This window comes from Parasteatoda tepidariorum, chromosome 4 (genome assembly GCF_982258835.1).
Source record: "Parasteatoda tepidariorum strain Cologne lab strain chromosome 4, Ptep-v5.0, whole genome shotgun sequence".
Lineage (NCBI taxonomy): Eukaryota > Metazoa > Arthropoda > Arachnida > Araneae > Theridiidae > Parasteatoda > Parasteatoda tepidariorum.
The window spans coordinates 98,650,892-98,672,973 of NC_141758.1; the positions used below are offsets into that span (position 1 = coordinate 98,650,892).

Below are 22,082 nucleotides of genomic sequence, written 5' to 3' on the forward strand. Positions count from 1 at the left end.
AACGATATTTTTAATGTGCCAACCGGACTGTGTAAGGATCAGGGAGCTGGCCTTGCATCGGAAAACTTCTGGGTTTAAATCCCGGGGAAGGCATGTATGTTCTTACATTCTCTGTACTATCTGTCCTTACTGCGGCAGCGACGTTGGCCCACCTAATATGGTGAAAAAGTGTCCAACAAATCTTCCCTGTAAAATGCCTGAATTGACGAAATGTTAACTCAGGTAGGCATTAGAAATAAAAACATTTCTAATACAATGTTATTACCATGAATTTCAAAATTGAATAATCACCTATCGACGTGTTTAAAACGTTTAAACGTTACGCGTTTATGTCGTCGTAAATCAGGATCTTTTTTCCAATAATTTTTCAGCATTTGTTGCTGTTAGTTATCTTTTTTTTTATCTTTTCCACATTGTTTATAAAACCAAATGTTCGAAAAACTCAAATATGTCAGAGTTATATCTAAGCAATAAGTACCAAATATACTATTTTATATATAAAGTATTATATAGATATATTTAGTGATCATTAAAATTGCTCCAAAATACTAAGAAGTTTTAATACAGTTACTGTGGAAATAAGTGTCTTACTGCTTCTTGTAAGGGATATGTACCGTAGAAATTTTGATTATAGTATAGTATGTAGTATAGTATATAGTATTGTATATAGTATAGTATAGTATGCGGTATTGTATATAGTATAGTATACAGTAGAGTAAATAGTATATGCAGTTTTGGGGTTGGCCGCGAGTAATATCATCACATCCAATGATGTATAGTTTTTGATGGAATGAACAACAAAAAAAATGCGATTTGCTTAATATAATTACTTAAAGCCACCAGGAAAGGCAACAAATAATAATCTATATTATATAAAACGCTAATACGTACGTATGTTTCAATAAAACCGATGATATTTCTTTTCTCGCGTTGGCAACAGTTTTCATTTTTAATTGATAGGCTTCGGCGCGCAAGAGCACGGAGTGAGCATCATATGGCTAATCTATGTTATATAAAACGCTAATAAGTTTTAATTGATAGGCTTCGGCGCGCAAGAGCACGTAGTGAGTATCATATGTCTAAACGGTTGAATTCTCACCGAATTATCAAATAAATTCTCACAAAATTATCTTCATCGAAGCCGAATGCTTTACATCCGGAGTTCAGTACTATTTCATATTGTTTTACAACACATGGTTTTAGCCCTCTGGTGGGAAAGACTTTAAAACAAAACTTACAACAGTTACTTTTCTCAACAACTGAAATTTAGAATAGTGTGAGTAAGAAAAATATGTGAACTGTTTGCAATTTCAAATTAATATTGAAATGCACAGGTTTAGAATTTTCTACAGTGAAGAGTTTTCGGAATTTCAGTGTTCAAAAAAGTATACAAAAGCTAGACGTTAAGAACGTATCCAATGAGCGAGCAAAGCGAGCATCGGATTGCGAAGCAATCCAAAATGAACTGCGAAAGCAGTTCCGGGAGTTGGCGAGCGCCAGCGAGCAGGGGGCGAAGCTTCCTAGTAATAAATAAAAGAAATAAAATTATTTTAGCTTTATTGTTGAAGAGCTTAGTAGAAAAAAAAGATAGAGTGACTATTTTCTGGGAGGCTACAATCAGGGTTAGAAGGAAACAAAATGCCCTCCAAACTATTTTAATACCGATTTATTAGATCGTGGAACTAATAATTTTTTGTCTTATTTAATTTACCATTGCCTAGTTTAGAGATAATTTAAGAACTAATGTGGATTAGTTATGTTGAGATTAAAGTAAAAATAATTCTGTTACATTAAACATACCTATTAAAATGTTTCCGAATACCCTATGTCAAAAAAAAAAAAAAAAAAAAAAAAAAAAAAAAAAAGGAAAAAAAAATTGCGACAAGCTTGTAACCCATGTTAACGTTGATTATTATATGCACAAAATTTCGTAAACCTAGCTTAAATATTAATAAAGATATGGACAGTTTTATAAAAAAAAGAGAAAAAAAACTAATTTTTTTCTTACTTAAATTTTTGTACTAAAACTGCGGAAATATTCGATAAAATTAAATATAATTTTTAGAGTTATCGTATTATTGTTAATTTTCAATTAACAATAAAAATATTGTTTTAAATTCTAAACAAAATTCGTAAAAAAATTGTTCAAGATTTAAAGTAATCTTTTTACACTTAGCCAGCGCGGAAAATATTTAAAAAAATATTTCCTTTCATAAATTTGTGTTTTAAACCGTATAAAGTAACTTAAAAAAAAAATGGTTCTAATATCTAAAAAATTTAAAAAGTTTCTAGCTGTTTTCTCAGTAGTTCTTGTTAATTTGGGGAAAAAAAAGCTTTGAATAGTATAAGATTTTTCGCAAATTTGTACTAAGAAACAAGATTTATTGAAAATGACATTATATAGGATCAGACGCTGTTAAATTATGCTTCATTTCACGTGTTTTATTTCCTATTACCATCACATCTTGTTATTCGAACCATCATTTCAGGGTATTATAATTTGTTATTAATTTATACTACAGAATTGTATTTGTGGAAAATCCCTTTTCACTTAGAGTTTTCAATAAAATACTAAAAAAGCTACTTAAAAATTTTCTGGAAACTTTTTACATTTTCAAGATATTCGAATCGGACATTTTCAGAAATTAACAGATACGATTTTAAACAGAACTATGAAACAAACATTTTGTAAATATTTTCGGCCCATTCGCAATATAAAAGTATTACTTTAAACAATCATATTTTTCTTAATTTTTGGACGGCTTTTTTTCAAATTTTAAAAGGATATTTTTATTATTCATTAAAAATCCTTCTAATTTTTTTTAAAAATTTTATTAATATTTCAGCAGTTAAAGTAAGAAAATGTAGGTCAAAACACATAGTTTTTTTTTTATATAAAAATGTCTATATCTTCATGGATATTTAAGCTAGGTTCTTGAAATTTTGGGCAGTTATTGCATATAATAACCAATGTAATATAAATAAGTTACAAGCTTGTCGCTATATCGTATGGCATAGGGTGTTCAAAAATACTATTTTTCATTTGTAATTTATTATTCAAACCTCTAAAAGCTTTAAACTATTCTATTGTTGTTCAAACCTCTAAAAGCTTTAAACCGTTCTATTGTTATTCAAACCTCTAAAAGCTTTGCTGCGAGTGATTGCACACATGTGAAACTTTGATATTGATATGTGTGAGAAATTGCGTGACCTAAACACTTAAGATTTAATTTTTTTTTTCCTCCAATGCCCATTCGATTGATAATCGCCATTTAGGTATTAGTACGGAAAATTTGTTGGCCACTATTTCAGGGACACCATATTAGGTTGCCCAAAGTCAAAGCACAGAGAATGAAAGAACATTCATGCCTTGTCCGGAATTTGAACCCAGGACCTTCCTGATGTGAGGTCAACTCCCTGATCACTACACAGACCGGTAGGCAGTTTTAAAATAATTCTCGAAGCAATTCTTGAGAAATATGAAGGGAAAAAAATGAGCTATTAAGGAAGTGTTTTCATTATTTTATCCAACCCCTGTACTTTACCATCCGCAAAATGGAGTTAAAATTTAAATCAATTTTTTTAACCAAGCAAACTTTTTTTTCATGTATCAGTTTCAATTCGAAAAATATTTTATTTTACTTTAACTAGAAATAAATGACCCATTGAATGGTAAAAATAATAATAAAATGAATTCAGATTATATTTCGCACATTAGAGCACGAATTTCAAAGCTGAAGTAAACGCTTATTTCAAAAAGGTGGTCATATGTTAACATATAAACCAGGCGAACATTAGCTTCGGCTATAAGTTAAAAAAGGAAGAATATACTCAGAATTCCTTATATGTACAAAAGTTTTTATTATAAATATTTCATATTGAATACAAATGATAAATGTGAACAATGAAATCATGTTAATGGCCACGAATTACCATTTCAATAAAAGTACTGTTCTTGTTCTAAAAGGATGGCAACAACGAGCCAGTAAAAATCTAGAAAACAAATATTTCTTCCCGTAGTAAATACCTACACTGCAATGATATAGAAAGTGACATATGACAGGAATGATAGTATATTGAATGCAAGCTATCAAATAATCTTTACAAATTTATTTATAATTATTCTATTTTAATTATAAAATGCAAAACGTGAGAGGTCGAAAACTTCTCGAGGAATGAAAAGTATGACTTAAAAGAAATTTCAGCATTCTAAAAATTTTGGATTCTGTAATTGAATATTACGTAATTCAAAATTATGTTAAAATTCAGAAGAAAAAAATTTTCTGAAAAGAATTATTTTTAGATAAACAATTGTGGGCAAAACTTTATTCGTTTAAATTTATGGGGCGATTTGAAATAAGCGGCTCAAACTTTCAACAGATCTCCTTATTAATCGTTTGAAATTATACATGCCAGATTACGGTTATGCACAGTATTTTGAAGTTCAAAGATCTGAATCCGCCAAAAAAAGTACATTTAGTTTAGAGAAAATATATTTCTGCGTCTTACTTTGTTACATGAATATTCGTTACATAAATTTCATACGTATTCGTCACACAGCCATTATTAATACAATTTGAATCTATTTTTAGACAAACTATTGAAATTGATTAACAAAATCTAACAACTGTGCACACATATCTATCTGATCATTTGACTACGAATCTCATTGTGGGTGATTTTCCTCCCCTTGGTACGCCATACATTTAGATTAAAGCTCTTGATTACCTAGCTCAAGTAGCGTCACTCTTTTTCCCGTGACGTTTTCAATTTAGATTGGCTGTCGCCGATCACATGGGAAAACAATCGCCATTTTGGTGATTAATTTGAAAGGTAAAGTACCATTGCGCTCGATCTGCTATTTCTATTTTCACTTTTTTTAACTATGTTTGTTTCATATTTTTAAACTAATAATTACCTATTGTCGCGCATATTAGGTGTTCTAATAGGTCAAATTTAGACTTTAAAATATATCATTTACCTGTTGGAGATCGCAATAAAGAATGACGGAAAGTATGGCTGCATAGAATTGGCAGAGATAAATGGACTCCAAACGAAAACAGCAGATTATGTGAGGTTTGTTAGAAATTAAATTTTTATATTCAATTGTTTCAAATTTTATATGATATTATTTATTAATTATGTATAGCAAATATATTACGTTTTTTTTTTTTTTCAAATTAGAAGTTTAACAAATTTAAATGCATATTCACCTGAAAACATATTAATTACTTTTCAACTGAAAAAATTTAAAATTGCTATGATTTAATAAGATGATCTAATTCCTATTTGAACTCTTAGTGGTTTCTTTATTTTTTATTACTTTAAATATTTTATGCATTACTGTAAAATAATGTAACAGTGCAAAATAAATGTGTTATTTAATAGTGAGTCAGAATTTGAATAAGACTTAATGAAAGATAGAATGTGAAAGCTTTAATTTATAGAAAATATATTATTTTCACTAAATAGAATAAAATATATCATTTCAGGGAGAAAAAAAATGAATTAAAAGAATAAATAGTAAATATTTTAGTTAGTTTGAGCAATATGAAACTATAGATCAATAAAAAGTGGATTTTAAGAATTCGGGTAGAAAGTCCGTATTTCTACATCCAGTTGTGATCACCAAAATGGCGGCGTGTCGCTATTCAAGCTGCATATCCAGGGCTTTAATTTAGATAAGATATGTATTCACTTTCGGCTCATAAATCCATTCTTCGGGTGGCAATATGATTGTAAATTGAACATTGTAAGGTGAATATGCAGTAAGAACTTTTTTTTAAAAATGTTCTTTGGAAACAATAAAGTGAATTTTTTAAATTCTAAGTAAAAGGAAAATTTTTAGCAAATCAATTTTTAAACACCACCCATTAAAATAATCGAGAATATAGTTAGTCCGAAGATAAATTATTTGGCACATATTCTATATATTTGTTAGTTTTGCGACTCAAATGCGTTAACAAGGGATTCACCAACGAATATTGTTTAAGAAAGACTTATTTAGTTTGGATTGAGGGCGTTGAGCCATTGAACACTTATCATTGGGCTGGCGTAGGAATATCAGTAAAATATTGGGAAGAAATATAATACCCTTCGAATTATGAATGAAACACACTACAAATGTCCCCTCCTTGCGAGTGTGGCACACTTCACCCTCTCGTAGGAGAATCTGTGACCGACCACTAGAAGATTCAGTTCTGATAGGTCGCCTAGAACTAACCACAGTTCCCAGATGACCTAAGGTTTTTCTTCAACTTTCAAGTGGAGCACGACGCATGCGCATGGATGCGTGAATACTGAGCGATATTTCAATGTCCGATCGAACAGAAGCTTTTCTGGCGAATTCTTCTTCCAGAGAATTCTCCGGTTCATCAGAGCTGGACGCCCACGGTTCTGGGTCCGCTGAACCGAACAGAAGGAAGACGATGGCACCTGCTGCATAGATACCGCAGGAAGTATAGAACACTTTAGCCCACTGCTGCATTCCTCCATGCTACAATTAACAATAAAAACAAACAAACCATGAATAACTGCGAATACATGGACAGTCAAATGTGTAGGACTGACTGATTTCAATTATAAAAATCTTGTGTGATAGAGAAATGAAACAAACAGTAAGGATGTGAACATTTTTTGAATTTAGTTACAACAACTTAATAGTTACAACAATATGATTTTGCCTAACAATAATAAAAGAATAATAATTGTATTTATATAACACTGTTGTTTGAAATATTTACATTTCATTAGCAATCATTTTTTCATAAATTTAATGTTCCTTAGAGTCAATATTTGATTGTTTAAATAAAGCTATGAGAAAACTTCAGGAATTAATTATTTTCAACAATAGCTTAAATCGATACAAATTTTTTTTTTCTTTTCACGACTGTGTTTGCTGAAAAAACTTCAATAGTTCTACTTTTGATCAACAATATATACTTACATCTGAATCTAAGAAAATACCAGCAACAAGCGGTGACAAAAATCCAGTGGTTCCAGCTAAACAATTTGCCATTCCAAATATCGTACCTGCGGGAACGGAAAAACCTTGGTAAAATATGGTAATACATTAACATAAATACTATCGTAGGTAATAGTCCGAATGGCTGACCTGCGAGTTCGGGAGCTATATCGACGAATGTGGGGACGTCACCCCCTCCCACCATCCCGTAGAAGAACATAGACATGACAATGAGACTCACCACCGGCCAGTGATCGCAGCCCATTGTTGGAACTAGTGCAAGGCAGAGAGTTGGACCTAAGAGAGCTACAAGGAAGAAACAAAACGCATTTCATTTATGTATCTAAACATATTGTTAACAACGCTTAAAATTTTTATTCCCATAAATATAACTTTATAATCGGCTTGGAAAGGTACTCTCATTTTTGAGTTTTCTTTCATCAATGTAGCCTTGTAATTTTACCCCTTTATATCACCTTATTGCATATCTGCAACATACACAAAAAGCCTATGTCTTTGCCTCAACAAATTTTGAAGGACGATTTCGGCGATTGTCGGCCAAAACCAGTGCGCCAAGATGAAATTGGGCACTGGCCTAATTGGGCTAACAAAAGAATCAGATGCAAATACCCAAAATGCAAAGGATTTACACAAACTATTTGAGAGAAATGTGGTGTAGGACTTTGTTACAACGGAAGTAACAACTGTTTTAAAAATTTTCATATGAATTAAAATTTTTGAATCTTTCAATCTTAGTGCCATTTTTCACAATGTTGCAGGAATGCAACAAGCACTTTTTTGTCATTTTGCATAAGATTGCAGAAATGCAACAAAAATAATTTTTCCAAAATTTTTTTTTATTTTATGTTGTAAATTTTTTTATTATTTTTTACATGCTTAGAATGATGTATTCTAATGTATGAGTAATTTTTATTAAAATCAGAGATGTTGAGATAGAAAGGGTTAAACTAAACTTAGAAGACAACTGAATTCTTGGATAAAACGTTAGGACAAACTAGTCATCATGGAGGACGTTTTGATGAACTTTTTTTATTAATGTACCAAAACATACAAATGACAACACTTAAAAGTTTTATTCCCATAAATATTATTTAACTTTATAACCTGCTTGGAAAAGCAAACTTATCAATGTAGCCTTGTAATTTTGAACCTAAATTAGAAGACAACTGAATTCTTGGATAAAACATTAGGCCAAAGTAATCATCGTGGAGGACATTTTGAAGGACTTTTTTATTGATGTATCAAAACATAAAATTAACAACACTTAAAAGTTTTATTCCCATAAATATTATTTAACTTTATAACCTGCTTGGAAAAGCAAACTTATCAATGCAGCCTTGTAATTTTGAACCTAAATTAGAAGACAACTGAATTCTTGGATAAAACATTAGGCCAAACTAGTCATCGCGGAGGACATTCTGATGGACTTTTTTATTGATGTATCAAAACATACAATTAACAACACTTAAAAGTTTTATTCCCATAAATATTATTTAACTTTATAACCTTCTTGGAAAAGCAAACTTATTTTTGAGTTTACGTCTGTCAATGTAACCTTGTAATTTTGAATCTAACTTAGAAGACAACTGAATTCTTGGATAAAACGTTGGGACAAACTAGTCTTCCTGGAGGACGTTTTGATGGAACAAACTGCATTTTCTTAACTTGGAGAGGAAAATCTCCCATGGTTAGCCCGACAGCAAGAGGATTCTAACCTATAAGATCCGTTTATTATTATGGATATTTTAGGTCAGCACTGTGATTGGCGGGATCAGAATTCATTTGGACCACAGATACTAATCATTGGGTTTTTATCGTTTTCTTCTTATATTACTTTTAATTGAATTATTGTAATGAAATTCTCTTGACTAGTTGGTTTCATCCCATAAAATGCTTGAGTGTTTCTTTTCTTTAATGAAAGCAGAGTGATATCTGAATTAAATTGATTTTCGCTTGATGTTATTTATCTTGATCTTAAATGCTTTTGGATTCACATTTATATGTTTGATATGCTTTAAATAAATGGAAGAATAGATGTGTTAAAAGCTTTTTTCTATAGTAGTTTCTCTGTTTCTCATAGTAAGAGCAGCACATATGAATGTGACTATACTATACTGCTAAATATATAGGATGATCTTGACGTTCGAAAGGTACATCACAAACGTCAAGGTGCAAATTTCTTTCCGAAAGAGCATGGAGCAACCCGGCTTTTCAAAGTGATCGGTCGAATGCTATAAATTGAATATCGCAGTGATCAATCGAAAGTTGTTATTCGCCTTTTTGCATCAATTAATGCCTTTAGTGTGTCTACTTCAGCTTAAATAGGCGACGTGCATCTTAATCGAAATTTTGCCGGATAAAAATTTTGCAAACAAGTTTTGGCTCTGGCGTACTGCCTATAAAATATTCTCATACGCATAGAATAGGTTCGACGAATCATGGGTGGCAGTCCCCCTGCCGTCAGGTTAACCATGGGAGGTTTTCCTCTATGTAACGCAAAAGCGGGTTAGTTCCATCAAAAAGTCCTCCACGAAGGCAAATTTATTCCAATAATTGATACAGGAGTTCCCATGTCTTCTGGATTGGGTTCAAAATTACAAGGCTTTGGAGTTGAACATTAGTAATCGTTAACCCAAAAAATTGGGCTGACTGTTCAACGACGGCTGTAAAAAAAAATACATGTAGGATAGATTCGACGGATCATGGGTGGCAGCCCCCTGGCCGTCAGGCTAACTTTGAGAGGTTTTCGTGGTTTTCCTCTCCATGTAACGCAAATGCGGGATAGTTCTATCAAAAAGGATTCCACGAAGGCAGATTTATCCCAATACTTTAACCAGGAGTTCCCTTGCCTTCGGGATTGGGTTCAAAATTACAAGGCTACGGAGTTGAACATTGGTAGTCATAAATCCGAAAACTTGGATCTGTTGTTCAACGACGGTAATTATATAAAAAAATATAATGTTTAAAATATTGAATCAAAAATTTGTCGGAAAACCATAATTTAGAATATTAGTTGAAAGTCAACACATCTCATTTAATTACTAAATTATTCACTGATTCTCTTATGACAGCTAAACTAGAAAGAATATTTTTTTTTAAAATTTTTGATTAATTCACTTCAAACTGCTTATAGACTGAGGATCAGAAAAATTTTCTGCTAGGCTTAAATCTTTCAATAAAAATAAGCAAATGCAGACTTTCTGACATTTTAAATTTTTAGTTTAAGAAAATCATTGTGACATTACAGATTATGTTTATATTTTGCATTTTAATTTAATTTTATATTTTTTCCCATTCATTTTAAGAGCAAAAAGTATAAAAAAATGGAAAAAGTTGATAATTTTCGTACACTTTAAAACACATAAAGGATTCATACATTAAAAAATACATATGAACATGCTATATGTACTAAAAAAATATACAAGTGAACTACATATCATGTGTTTTACAAAAATATATGCGTATTTTATTTCATGAATGTATACAATGCTTCTAGGAATTTCATTCATCAACTTAATTACGTTATTTATATTTAAAACTAATCCCATAACGTATTTTGTTGACATTTTACGAATAATCATTTCCATAACTTCATCATTATGCTACTCATTGTACATTTAGAAGGCAGAAAAAAGTTGTCCCGATGACTATTTTCTTTATTAATCCTCTTTGTAACAATCATGAAATACTTTTTGACAATAAACTCTCGATATCTTAAAGTTGAAGAGACGCCAAAAAAATTTCGAGATAGCGAATTTTCGAGATAACAGAACTAAATATGTTCGAAAAAGTAGAAAAATAAATACATTCTAAAATATTACTCTAAAAAGTAGAGTCATGAAACTACTATTAGTTATGTATATAATGATAGTTGACTATAAGTCTAGATACAACAATGATAATTTTATTTTTGAAAGTAAGGCAAGAATAATTCTTCATTAAATAGAACAGAATTGGTTTACAAATAAACTAACTTTGTGATTTTTCCGGAAAAATTCAATTCATATTTTGAAAAAAATTTGACATGACGAAAGATTTTTCGACATGAGAATTAAAATTAACATTAGGTGGATATATAATGCCAAGGGGAAAAATATTTTTTTTGACATAACAAGGTTTTCGTTTTATCGAAGTTCGAGATATTGCGAGTGTACTATATATATTATACTTGTATTTAATGTATATAAATATGCATGTAGAATATATTTGAAAAAATTCACTTATCACCTGACAAAATAGGCTTTTAATGAAAACCCCCACGTAGGCTGGTTTTTTTTTAAAAACCCCAATTTTGGCGAACTCTAAATATTATTACCTTGTAAATATGCAACATTAAAGTATTATAACTACCATTAAATCATTTTGCAACACTGTAAACATTTTTAAAGTATAAAACAGCGTGTTTACATAAATACCTATATTTTGTTACCTATTATAATTTAAACCATAATCGCGAGTCAGATATGTTCTTTTAGACGGAGATGGAATTATGAACACGCAAAGGATAGCTTGTAAATGTTAGATTAAAGAATCTTTGCTCGAATAAGCGCACGTTACGATACATCTGTTCGTCATCTGTGTCTGTCGCCTTCATCTGTAAATCAATCATCTTTGTATTCGTTCATCAGTCTTGTTTATTAAAAGAGCCCATTGTTAAAATAGATCGCAATAATATGTATGTGTATGTCAGTGTGTCCCAACTAAATAAATCCTTTGCCACTGCTTGATTCAAAGAAAACCAACGAAAACAAAACATATGCATTATAACATATGTATTAAACACATTACATATGTATTAAGCATATATATGTGCAAACCAGGGCCACCTAAGTAGCATGTAGGGCTCCCGGGCACAAAAATGCTTTAACCCTCTATAACTTGCCATGATGTTTAAAAACGAACAACAAAAAATCTTAACATACATAAAATAAATCATTTTTAAGATATGATGCAAGAATTTTAACAAATGTAAACGCTTTTTTGACTCAAATAAAGCATTTTTAAACCATGCATATTTTAAAAAAAGTTTGAGATGTTAACTCGTTAACTAAAATGTTCATTGGAACGTAGAAAAATAGATTTTGGTTATCTTAATAAGTTTTTTTGAAGATAAACTATTTAAATTATTGGTGTTTGCATGATAATCAATCACTAATAGTAGAAAAAAATGCTCACTTTATACAATAGAGTATATTTATTAAAAAAATATATATAAGGTTATGTTGCTTATTCTAAGCTTTCTTTAATAAAGTTTATAAAAAGATAGTTTCTCAAGGGCCCCCTGAGCACCTGGGCACTACCCGGGTGTACCCATGCATAAAGACGGTACTGATCTAAACTCATATTAACAAAGAGTAACTCACTCTCTGGATAGAAGAAAAACATCGATGCACAAGAAGAGGCACGAGAAAAAAAAACATTATATTATACCCAAAATATCAATTATATTTCTTCTATATGATTTAAAATATGTGAGGCTACATATCATTTACCGATTTCAGGAGTCTTCATTACTGCCACAAACTGCTTTGTTTTTGTATAGACAGCTTTACTGTACTTTACACGTTTTCTTGGGAATTAAGATAGTAATGATGACATGCACCCTATTATATCAAAATCAACACGTAGAAGATTTTGCAGCTTAAAATGAAGGTATTCCTATGCTGAGAAATCTGACTTGATCTGACTATTCTCGCTCCAAATGGGATTCTAGCATTTTCTTGGTCATTGGTAGCTTTCTTGATGTGTGGGGCTGCGTTAAATTTACCACCATGTCCAAAGTTTTCCCACAGAATTCACGAGTATCCACATTGCTATCCATTTGAATGAGATTTTCTAGTTTTTGTTTTTTCATTTGATTCATTCATATCCATCGGCCTGGTGGCCGAACTGTCAGTGTGCCTGACTGTGAAGCAAATGGTTGTGGGTTCGAATTCCGCTCAGGGCATATTGCCATTTGCTGAGAAAATTGGCAGCCTATATCGGATTTTCCAACAGGATAAAGCCTCCATTTACTTTTTAAAATCCTCACAGTGTTGATTTTTGGATAATAGGGGCATTTCATGAATGGTCCGTCCTTTTACTTGACCTATATCTCCAAGAAAACGTGAGGGCTATATTATCAATAAGTAGCAGTTTCAGTTTGTTGCAGAATTTAAGATTGTCATCATTGAATCCTGGGACCAAATGGACTAATGGTCCTCCAGGGTTTAGTAAATGGCACGCAGAACTATATATTTCAAGTTATAAATAAATATGACGGATATATTCAATATTATCAGATGGGGCATTTTGTTTTCTTAAATACTTATCTGATCACTTTTTCAAAACAAAATAACGAAACGATATAATCTCGTCGTCAGCAAGATAGAGTGCTTTCTGATATTGTATTAATATAGCCAATGATATAGACCAGTGTTTCCCAAAGTGTGGTACGCGTACCCCCAGGGGTAACGGGAACAGTTTAGCAGGGGTACGCGTTCATATGCGAAATATCTTGTAACGAACGAAAAGTTAAAAAATTTTTATTTAAAAGCAAAGCTAGACATGAAAATTTACGATTACGTATTTTTCTATTTGCTATTTTTTGCAGAATTAACAGTTGATAATTAATGGTGTCAACAGCCAGTTGTGATTTTTAACTTTTGTTCAATTTTTTTATAGTAAAAAATCCATTCATTTTTTTATTAGTGGTACACATCATTGCGAAAATTTTAGAAAGGATACACAAAAATTAAGTTTGGGAAACACTGATATAGACCAATATAATAGTGTGAGGAGCACCAAAAAATAATATTATTATTAATACTTAATTTTATTTGTAAAGTTCCTCTTTTCTTTCTCATTTGTAACTTTATTGTGTTACACACTCACATATATATGTTTGCGTGCGTTGAGAATCTTCTCGAAAAATTGGTGTTACATCCTCAAGTTTCATCCTGATCCCGACCAGACAGAGGTTGGTTAAAAGCCATTACAAATCGCTAGGCCGGGATAGCCTTTGGCCGATCAAAACCTCTGGGAGTACTGGATTGGAGATCGATCGTTCTCTGATTCAGGTCAAAATTACGATATGTGGATGTATGAATGGGTCCGCCCTATAAACGGGTGCGACGTATGGTGTGTCAGAAGTCGAATTCTTGGCCATAGATGGCGCCACTGGAAAATGCGAAACGCAAACTATGCCTTACATTTTCTCGGTTTCACCAAGCAGGCTTGTGGCAAGTGGCATTAGAAACAACACAAATCGCTCGAATTTTAAAAATTGAATCCACTTAAATGAATTAAAATGAAGGAGGTTTACCTAGGGTTTCAAATAACTTCCTGATGTTTGTGTTGGAGAGCTTGTTTTTCTTCCTCAGGTAATCGGATGAAAATCCAGAGAGAAACATGGCGATGATTTCTGCCGTATACACAGATGCATTGATCAGTCCATTCTACAAGTAAACAAAAACAACGTTGTTATGTTTCATACAACAATGAAAATCAGACCTTTCCGAAAATTGTTCCTTAAAAGCCTCATGAGTAATTATTTTTTTCTCAGCTGTAGTGAGTTAAGTGTTGCAAAAAGAAGATATTTAGTGCTACGTTGTCTAAAGCAAAAATCAACGTGAATAAAACACTAACCTTTAATGAAGTCAATGATCTTTCTAATATCCCATACTTTAAAAACGTTCGGAAATCTATTCTAATTCTATTTTTTGCAACCACTCTCACACCTTTTTCATATCTTGTACAAGCATCTGTCCCCTCTCGTTAAACCACGTGTTTGACATCCTACTTTTCTACTGTCATTTTGTGTTTAGAAAGGTCCCTTTTCATTTGTTCTTATTCGCGTTCTTTTTTGCTTTAGTTAACGTTTTGCCCATTTGGTCATTTATGCTAATCGTATCAATGGAGCAAAATGCAATAGTTTTGTGAAAATGAAAAGCATTCGTGCTGTAGTTTTTTAATAAGTGAAAAGCGACTCTCATATTCAGGCTCAAAAAAATAAACATGAATGGAGAATTATTTTTATTGGTTTCAATAATTTTCAGCTAAGTGAAAAATAACACGTCATCGGCGTTTTTATTACTAACTTTCTTTTTTATTTATGAAGTTAAATTTTTTTCCCCACAATATTAGGGGCTACAACCCCTGCAGATCTTTTCAGATTACTAAACTGGGTACACGAAAGTCGTGATGGCTCAGGGGATAGAGCGTTTGCCTTCCAATGAGGTGCACCGGGTTCGAATCCCAGCGATAGCTGGTCAATACGAATTCCGAAATCGGCTGGCACCGACCATAGTGCCGACGTAAAATATCCTCTGTGGTAGACGAATCATGGGTTCAAGTCCCCTTGTCGTCAGGCTAACCGTGGAAGGTTCTTTTAGTTTTCCTCTCCATGTAACCCAATTACGGGTTAGCTCCATCAAAAAAGTCCTCCACGAAGGCAAATTTCTCCTAATACTTGATCCAGGAGTTCCCTTGTCTTCTGGATTGGGTTCAAAATTACAAGACTACGGAATTGAACATTAGTAAACGTAAACCCAAAAATTAGGGCAGCGAAGGTTATAAAACTCGGTACACTATTTTAACACTTCTTTGTCCTCCAAGCTTCAACCTGTGGTGATTTACACAATCACGTGTATTGCAAAAATAAATTTTTTTTTAAAATTTGAAATTTCATCATAAAAATTTATTTTAGAATTTGTGTAAACTAATTAAAATATCGTTAACGATTATGCATTTATTTTATTTTCTTGTTAATAATATAATTGCCAAAAAAGTTTAATTTGAAAAAAATTAACTTTTTCTTAAAAAAATAGTAGATTTGAAAAATTCAATTTGTGGGAGGCACAATTCGTCCCAACGATAATTCGTGAAGGGCATCTCGGGTCTATATTTTTGTAAAATAATTTTTAGGTTGATTATCACTCAGTCTTAAATTCAAAAAAAAAAAAAAAAAAAAGCTTAAATGCGTGAATCAGAAGAAAAAGTAAAAGCTTTTTAAGATCATTTTCAGTTTCGAATCTTCCGCTGTATGACTGATACGCAGCCGAAAATCACGTTCGATCAGCATATTTTGCTTTTTTATTCTGTCAACAGTCATAACTCTTGAACGCACAGCTGAAACATTTTCTTGAAAAAGATAAATATTGATTGCGAAACAGTTTTATAATTAGCATTCATCTTGACTAAGCTAAATATTTGCATTCAACTTAAGAGCACGCCATACAGCGGAAGAAAATTATCGTCACAAATTTTCTTTCTCCCTCATTAATAATTTAAAATTTAAAGTGTAGAAAAAGTGAGTTCAAACAAAACTAGTGTAAACCATGAAGTTTCATATACTAAAAAGAAAATGTCAACATATCAAAATGAAAATAAATGATGAGATGATAACTTAGGATTACGCAACGAAGAAGTTCTCTTCTAATTTTGTTTGTATTTTAATATGTGTCTGTATTTGTTTAAGCAATTGAAACTACATGACTTACTCTAAACTTGCTTGAAATTCTTCTTTTTTCTCTTTTAAATTTTAAATTAGCAATGAAGAGGAAAGAGAATTTGCAATAAAAGTTTTCTTCAGCAGTATGGCGTCCTCTTAATATATTAGCAGCCAGAACTTGAATATTATACAATAGTTCAAAACAAATATTCTACCCACCACCCCTTGTCGAAAACGTTCCAAATTGTCCAAATTCAATTTTAAAAAAATTCCTTAATCTGAATCCAGTTAAATACATTTTCAGTGATTATTTTCATTCGTTTTCCTTAGTTTTATTTTCGAAAGCAGAAGAAAAAAGATGAAAGAAAAATCTTGAAAAGTATTTTATTTCACATCCCATTAAAATTGACTTAAGATAATAGAGTAGGGAACCGATTATCCGGAACGATCGGGACCATCGCTATTCCGGATAACTGATTTTTCCGGTTTTCTGAATCGCAAAAAAAAGCCGTTTTTTTCATTGTCAAACTCAGCTAAAAAAAATATATATTTGGAAATAATCTTAAAAAGAAGAAAAAACGAGGAAGTAATACACTAATGATTATTTCCAAAATGATGGTAAGGTAAACATCTTTCAAAAAAGAAAGAAAAATCCTAAAATCTTAAGAGGAAAAAAAAATTTTTTTTTTAAAAATAAAGGGAATATTTATCGAATTTCGTTCCGGTTTCTTGGTTTTCCGGTTTTCTGATTTCCGGATAATGGGTTCTGTACTGTAAATGTTTTAATGCTGAAATCTATTTTCAATTAGCTTTTATTTTGTGCTACAAAGGTTTTGTTTTAATTCAATTCACTTAAAACCAAATAATTTTTGATGAAAATACTGAAATGTGAGTTTATATTACCGAATAAAATATTTTTATTCTGTGAACTTTTAATATTTTATTAGAATTTATTTTAAAATAAACTTTTTTTAATGTGATGTGATTATAAACTATTACTTTTCCCAACGCTTACATTAATTTTGATACATCTGTTTTATTTATTTTGATAAGACTCGTTTTATTGATAAGATTTATTTGATCTGATTCGTCAGAACTAATCGGATCATAAACATGGAACTTATTAATATATTTATGAAATATCTTAGTTCTAAATGAGAATACATAATAAACTTTTTCATAATTATTAATAAAAAAAAATTGTTTTGAACTATAATTTCTATTTGAGGAAGTGGAACCACATAACATCGATATGTATAATAATGTATTGAAAAACAATTCTAAACACTTGTGGTAAAATTTCTGGTTAATTCTGTTTAGCAAATCTTTCTTCAAACTTCATTTAATTTTCGTATTTTTGGATAAAAAAAATTTATGTCATAATTTAAGATTTTTCGGTGAAAAAATATTTTGCTAAATTCTTTAGAATTGCAAAATCAATTGCTTTAAAACTAGGTATTAAAACGCCCGGTGGATGAGTGGTAGCTCTTCGCGTTCTTGTGCTACAGGTCCTGGGTTCGATCCTCGGAGCGGACAAGGTTGATTCAGCTTTTGATCCCTTCAGTGTGTAGATAAAACGAGTACCAGGCATGGTTGGTGATTAAACACTGGGGTTTCTAGGTAGGCTGACCACGTAACCGGAACATCTGCACCCCAGGGCCCAAGGTCAAGAAAACTGAGATAGGCACAGTAGGCCTTGGCACTCAATGGGCTGTCGCGCCACTGAGTTTAATTTAATAGGCGCGGGAGTAGCCATCATGACATAAACTTTTTCAAATGATTAAATGCAAATCATTGACATATTTCTTAACCTATCATTTCAAAATTCGAAACAAAAGAAATTTTTGAGGAAAATTATCACTATGATTTCTATAGTTTTTCCGGAAATGAATAATGCTTACCTTCTGAATGGGAAAATGAAGTACGTCTGCAAGGTAGGCGGGTAGTTTGGTGAGAAGACAGGTGAACCCCCAGGTGCCCGCAAACTTGGCTATGGTGACGGCCCAAACGGCCCTGGAACGGAAGATCAAGCCCCATGGAATGGGACGAGTCTATATAGGAGAAAAAAAAATAAAAATCATGTAATAATTAATATGAGACACTTGTGTACATGAGACTAACAAATGAATAAGATGTAATGATTTTCCTGTTCCGATTTTAAACAGGGGAGTTTAAATAGTTACTACAAGTGTCTGCTGTTATAGATTTAGATGCAAAGGACCACATGAGTATTATCAATTAATAAAGTTAAATATATTTAGTAGAATTACAATAATTAAAACCACCTACGCTATCTATTGCAAATTTTTCAAAACGTTTGTCAGCTGTCGGCATTTCTTGAAGTAAACCAAATCGTTTTCCCCTAGGTTTTTTATTTACTTTACAAGAATGGCAATGTTTCTTAAAATTTGTTATATCTACGAGTAATGTTTTTTTAATAATAAATAGGAGTAAGTAGATTTATCTTTTTTTGAATTGTAGGAGGACGCAATTTTTTTGTTGGTAATTTTAAGTAATTTAAGTCTTAAGGAAAATGAGACAACAATTTTGAAACAATTTACTTCAAGAAAATTTCCAGTTAAATTATCATTTCGTTGATCTTCGCGAATTACAAATGATGTAAAAAATGGTTTCCATTATTTATATCATTATTATCATTATTATTACTATTGTCAGGAATATGCAGAGATAACAAGCGAGCTTCAAAGTTTAAGATGTCTTTTGTGCATTTTATGTCATAATCCTTGTCATAATATAGCTTAATTTTTACGAAAAATTAAAAAAGAAAAAATCTGAAAGAAAAGCTATTTTGCTGGTCTTTACAATTTAGATATGTATAGTTATGACATAAAATGCACAAAAGGGACTGTCAAAAAATAAAAAATTAAAAATGACTTCAAATTAAACTCAAAGGATTTCGAATCAAATATTTAAGAAAACTATATGATTACGTTTAATAAAAGGGAAGATTAATTAACTTAGCAACAAAATCACAGCATCGCCATTCCAAAGAAAAAATATAGCACTCACACAAAAACTATTTACATTCCAAAACTATCACCATGGCAATCACAAAATTCTATTCGTTGCCATCTACTAACTGACATATAATAAGTAAATTATTTTACAAAAAAATACGGTGCGCATAAGCACATAATATCTAACAAGACTTCAAAATTTTGAAACTGACTTAATGTCTCTGTATATGGTCACTTTACCTGTCTGTCGGCTGACGTCTGTGGTAGATTCTGTTGAATGTAGTGGAGTTCCTTTTTTGAGATTCTTGGATGTTCTGACGGAGTATTGTACACCAAGAATATCCAAAACATGAACCATACACACCCAATAAGACCTGAAATATACAATTCATTTTGTTGATTTTTCTATCGGAAAGGATTACGAGGAGAGATGAACACATCAGTCAATTTCTTGTAGTTTCTCTACGTAAGTTAAAATGTTATTCACTGATAAGTTAATTTAATGCTATTAGACACCGAACAAGTTTAAATATAATTTTTTCTCTTCTATTTCTCTTACTTAACTTAGATTTATTATTTGTTTATCTATTTTATGTTAGTGAGAGCTTAATTTGAGCAATGATACGTAGGAAACAGGTATCAACTGAAAATATTTATTTGATGTAAATAAAAATAGAATGGAAATTACGAATGAATGACATGAGCGTCTAATCGACGCGGTGTTTGTAAACAGACTGATCAGGTGAGTCTCGGCGATGGTGTTGCCAGATTCAGTGTCTGAAAGTTTCGGTAGAGTTGAGTGATATTCTCACACCCCCACTTCACGAAAGTCCCAATACAATACTGAACTTCTTAAGTTGTTCACTAGTCACCGGTTTGGTGAGTACATCAGCAGTATTGGATTTCGAATCAATGTAGCACAACTGGATCAGTCCAAGTTCGACTTTTTCTCTTATGAAATGGTGACGAATGTCTATGTGCTTCACTCTAGATGATAGCATGGGGTTGGTACTGATCTTTATAGCACTTTGATTGTCACAGTATAATTTTATTGCATCCATCTTTTGGTTGAACAGTTCCTCTTTGAGTTGTTTAATCCACAGTAATTCTTGTGATGCTGCAGAAATTGCCATGTATTCAGCTTCTGCTGTTGATAAGGCGACTGTTTGTTGCTTTTTGGAGTTCCAAATTATGGCACAATTTGATTCGCAGAAGACAAAACCTGTTGTTGATTTTCTGTCGTCTTTGTCGTTGGCCCAGTCTGAGTCAGTGTAACCTTGTAGTTGTCCATTTTTCCGGAAAGTTAGCCTTTTGGATAATGTACCTTTTAGGTATCTGAAAATTCTTTTGACAGCCATCCAATGAGGTTTTCCTGGGTTGTTGGCATATCTACTAACTACCCCCACTGCAAATGCAATGTCTGGACGTGTTCCTTGAGCTGCATATATTAGACTTCCGACTGCTTCTCTATATGGTATCTGTCCTATCTCTTGCCTTTCTTTTTCGTCCTTCGGAGACATTTCTTTGGATAGTACTTGATCAGTTGGGAAAGGTGTTGCTGTTTCTTTGCAATCTTGCATGTTAAATCTTTTGAGCATGTTTCTGATATAGGTGCTTTGGTCTAAACTGATGATTCCTTCTGTACGGTCTCTTGTGATGGTCATTCCAAGAATGTGGTGGGCTTCTCCTAGATCTTTCATTTTAAAGTGTTGTTTTAGCTTCGTCTTGAGGTTCTCTTTTTGCTTACAGTCATTCGACAGAATCAGCAAGTCGTCTACATAGACGGCAACTATTAAAATTTTTCCTTTCTTGTTTGAAACAAAGATGCAAGGATCAGTTTTCGATCTGGAAAGTCCTATGTCTTTGAAGGTTTCAGCTAGTTCCATGTACCAAGTTCTACTTGCTTGTTTTAGTCCGTATATGGATTTCTTCAGTTTGCAGTATCTGTGAGGAAAATATTCAGGGAGGTCAGGGAGTTCCATGTAAATTTCTTCTTCCAGTTTTGGGTGTAGGAATGCTGCTACAACATCCATTTGATCTAAATCCAGATCCAAGTTGGCTGCTTGAGCAATGAGAAAACGGATAGAACTGTTTCTGACTGTAGGTGAGAAGGTTTCCTCATAGTCTATTCCATATTTTTGAGAGCATCCTTTAGCTACTAGGCGTACCTTATGTCTTTCTGTTTCCCATTTGGTTTGAATTTTGTTTTGAATGTCCATCTACTCTTAATGGCTTTTCTACCAGGTGGCAAATCACAAAGTTCCCATGTACCATTTAGCTTGTGAGCTTCGATCTCTTCTTCCAGGGCAGCTTTCCATTTCTGAGCTTCGTCAGATTGCATAGCATCTTCGTAAGTTTCTGGATCCTGAGCTCTACAAAGATTTGCTTGATACACAATGAAGTCATCGTTAAAAAATTTTCTGTTAGGTGCAGTAGCTTTCTTCGGGTATCTATTTGCGTCTTGATTGTAAGGATCTTCATCTTCACAGTCTGAAGACTTATCTGTGGTGTCTGGTTCCTCTGTTGTGGTTGGATTGGAAATGTTTTCGATTTCAGTCATGTCTGCAGTTTGGGATTCTGTTGACGTTGAGTCATCTGCTTTAATTAAAAAGTCATTTTCAAGGAATATGACATCTCGACTAATGAAAACTTTCTTTGTAGAAGGATTAAAAATACGGTATCCTTTTGT

General features: G+C 32.1%; 1 protein-coding gene across 3 annotated transcripts in view; it reads right to left on the reverse strand.

Annotated features, from left to right (window-relative positions):
- Nucleotides 1–3,837: 3,837 nt before the first annotated feature.
- Nucleotides 3,838–22,082, reverse strand: part of LOC107440689 (sialin) — a 71,446-nt gene continuing 53,201 nt past the window's right edge. For 2 of the 3 annotated variants that reach the window (XM_087161784.1, XM_087161783.1), the window contains exons 5-10: nt 19,634–19,767; nt 18,317–18,466; nt 14,289–14,421; nt 7,115–7,270; nt 6,947–7,032; nt 5,305–6,496 (exon numbers count right to left, since the gene is read on the reverse strand). In XM_087161784.1, coding sequence (XP_087017910.1) covers nt 6,254–6,496; nt 6,947–7,032; nt 7,115–7,270; nt 14,289–14,421; nt 18,317–18,466; nt 19,634–19,767 — 902 coding nt within the window. In that variant the 3' untranslated portion in view covers nt 5,305–6,253. Of the gene's footprint in view, nt 6,497–6,946; nt 7,033–7,114; nt 7,271–14,288; nt 14,422–18,316; nt 18,467–19,633; nt 19,768–22,082 lie in introns of all 3 variants that reach the window. The other variant, XM_071182787.2, reaches the window with a different exon arrangement.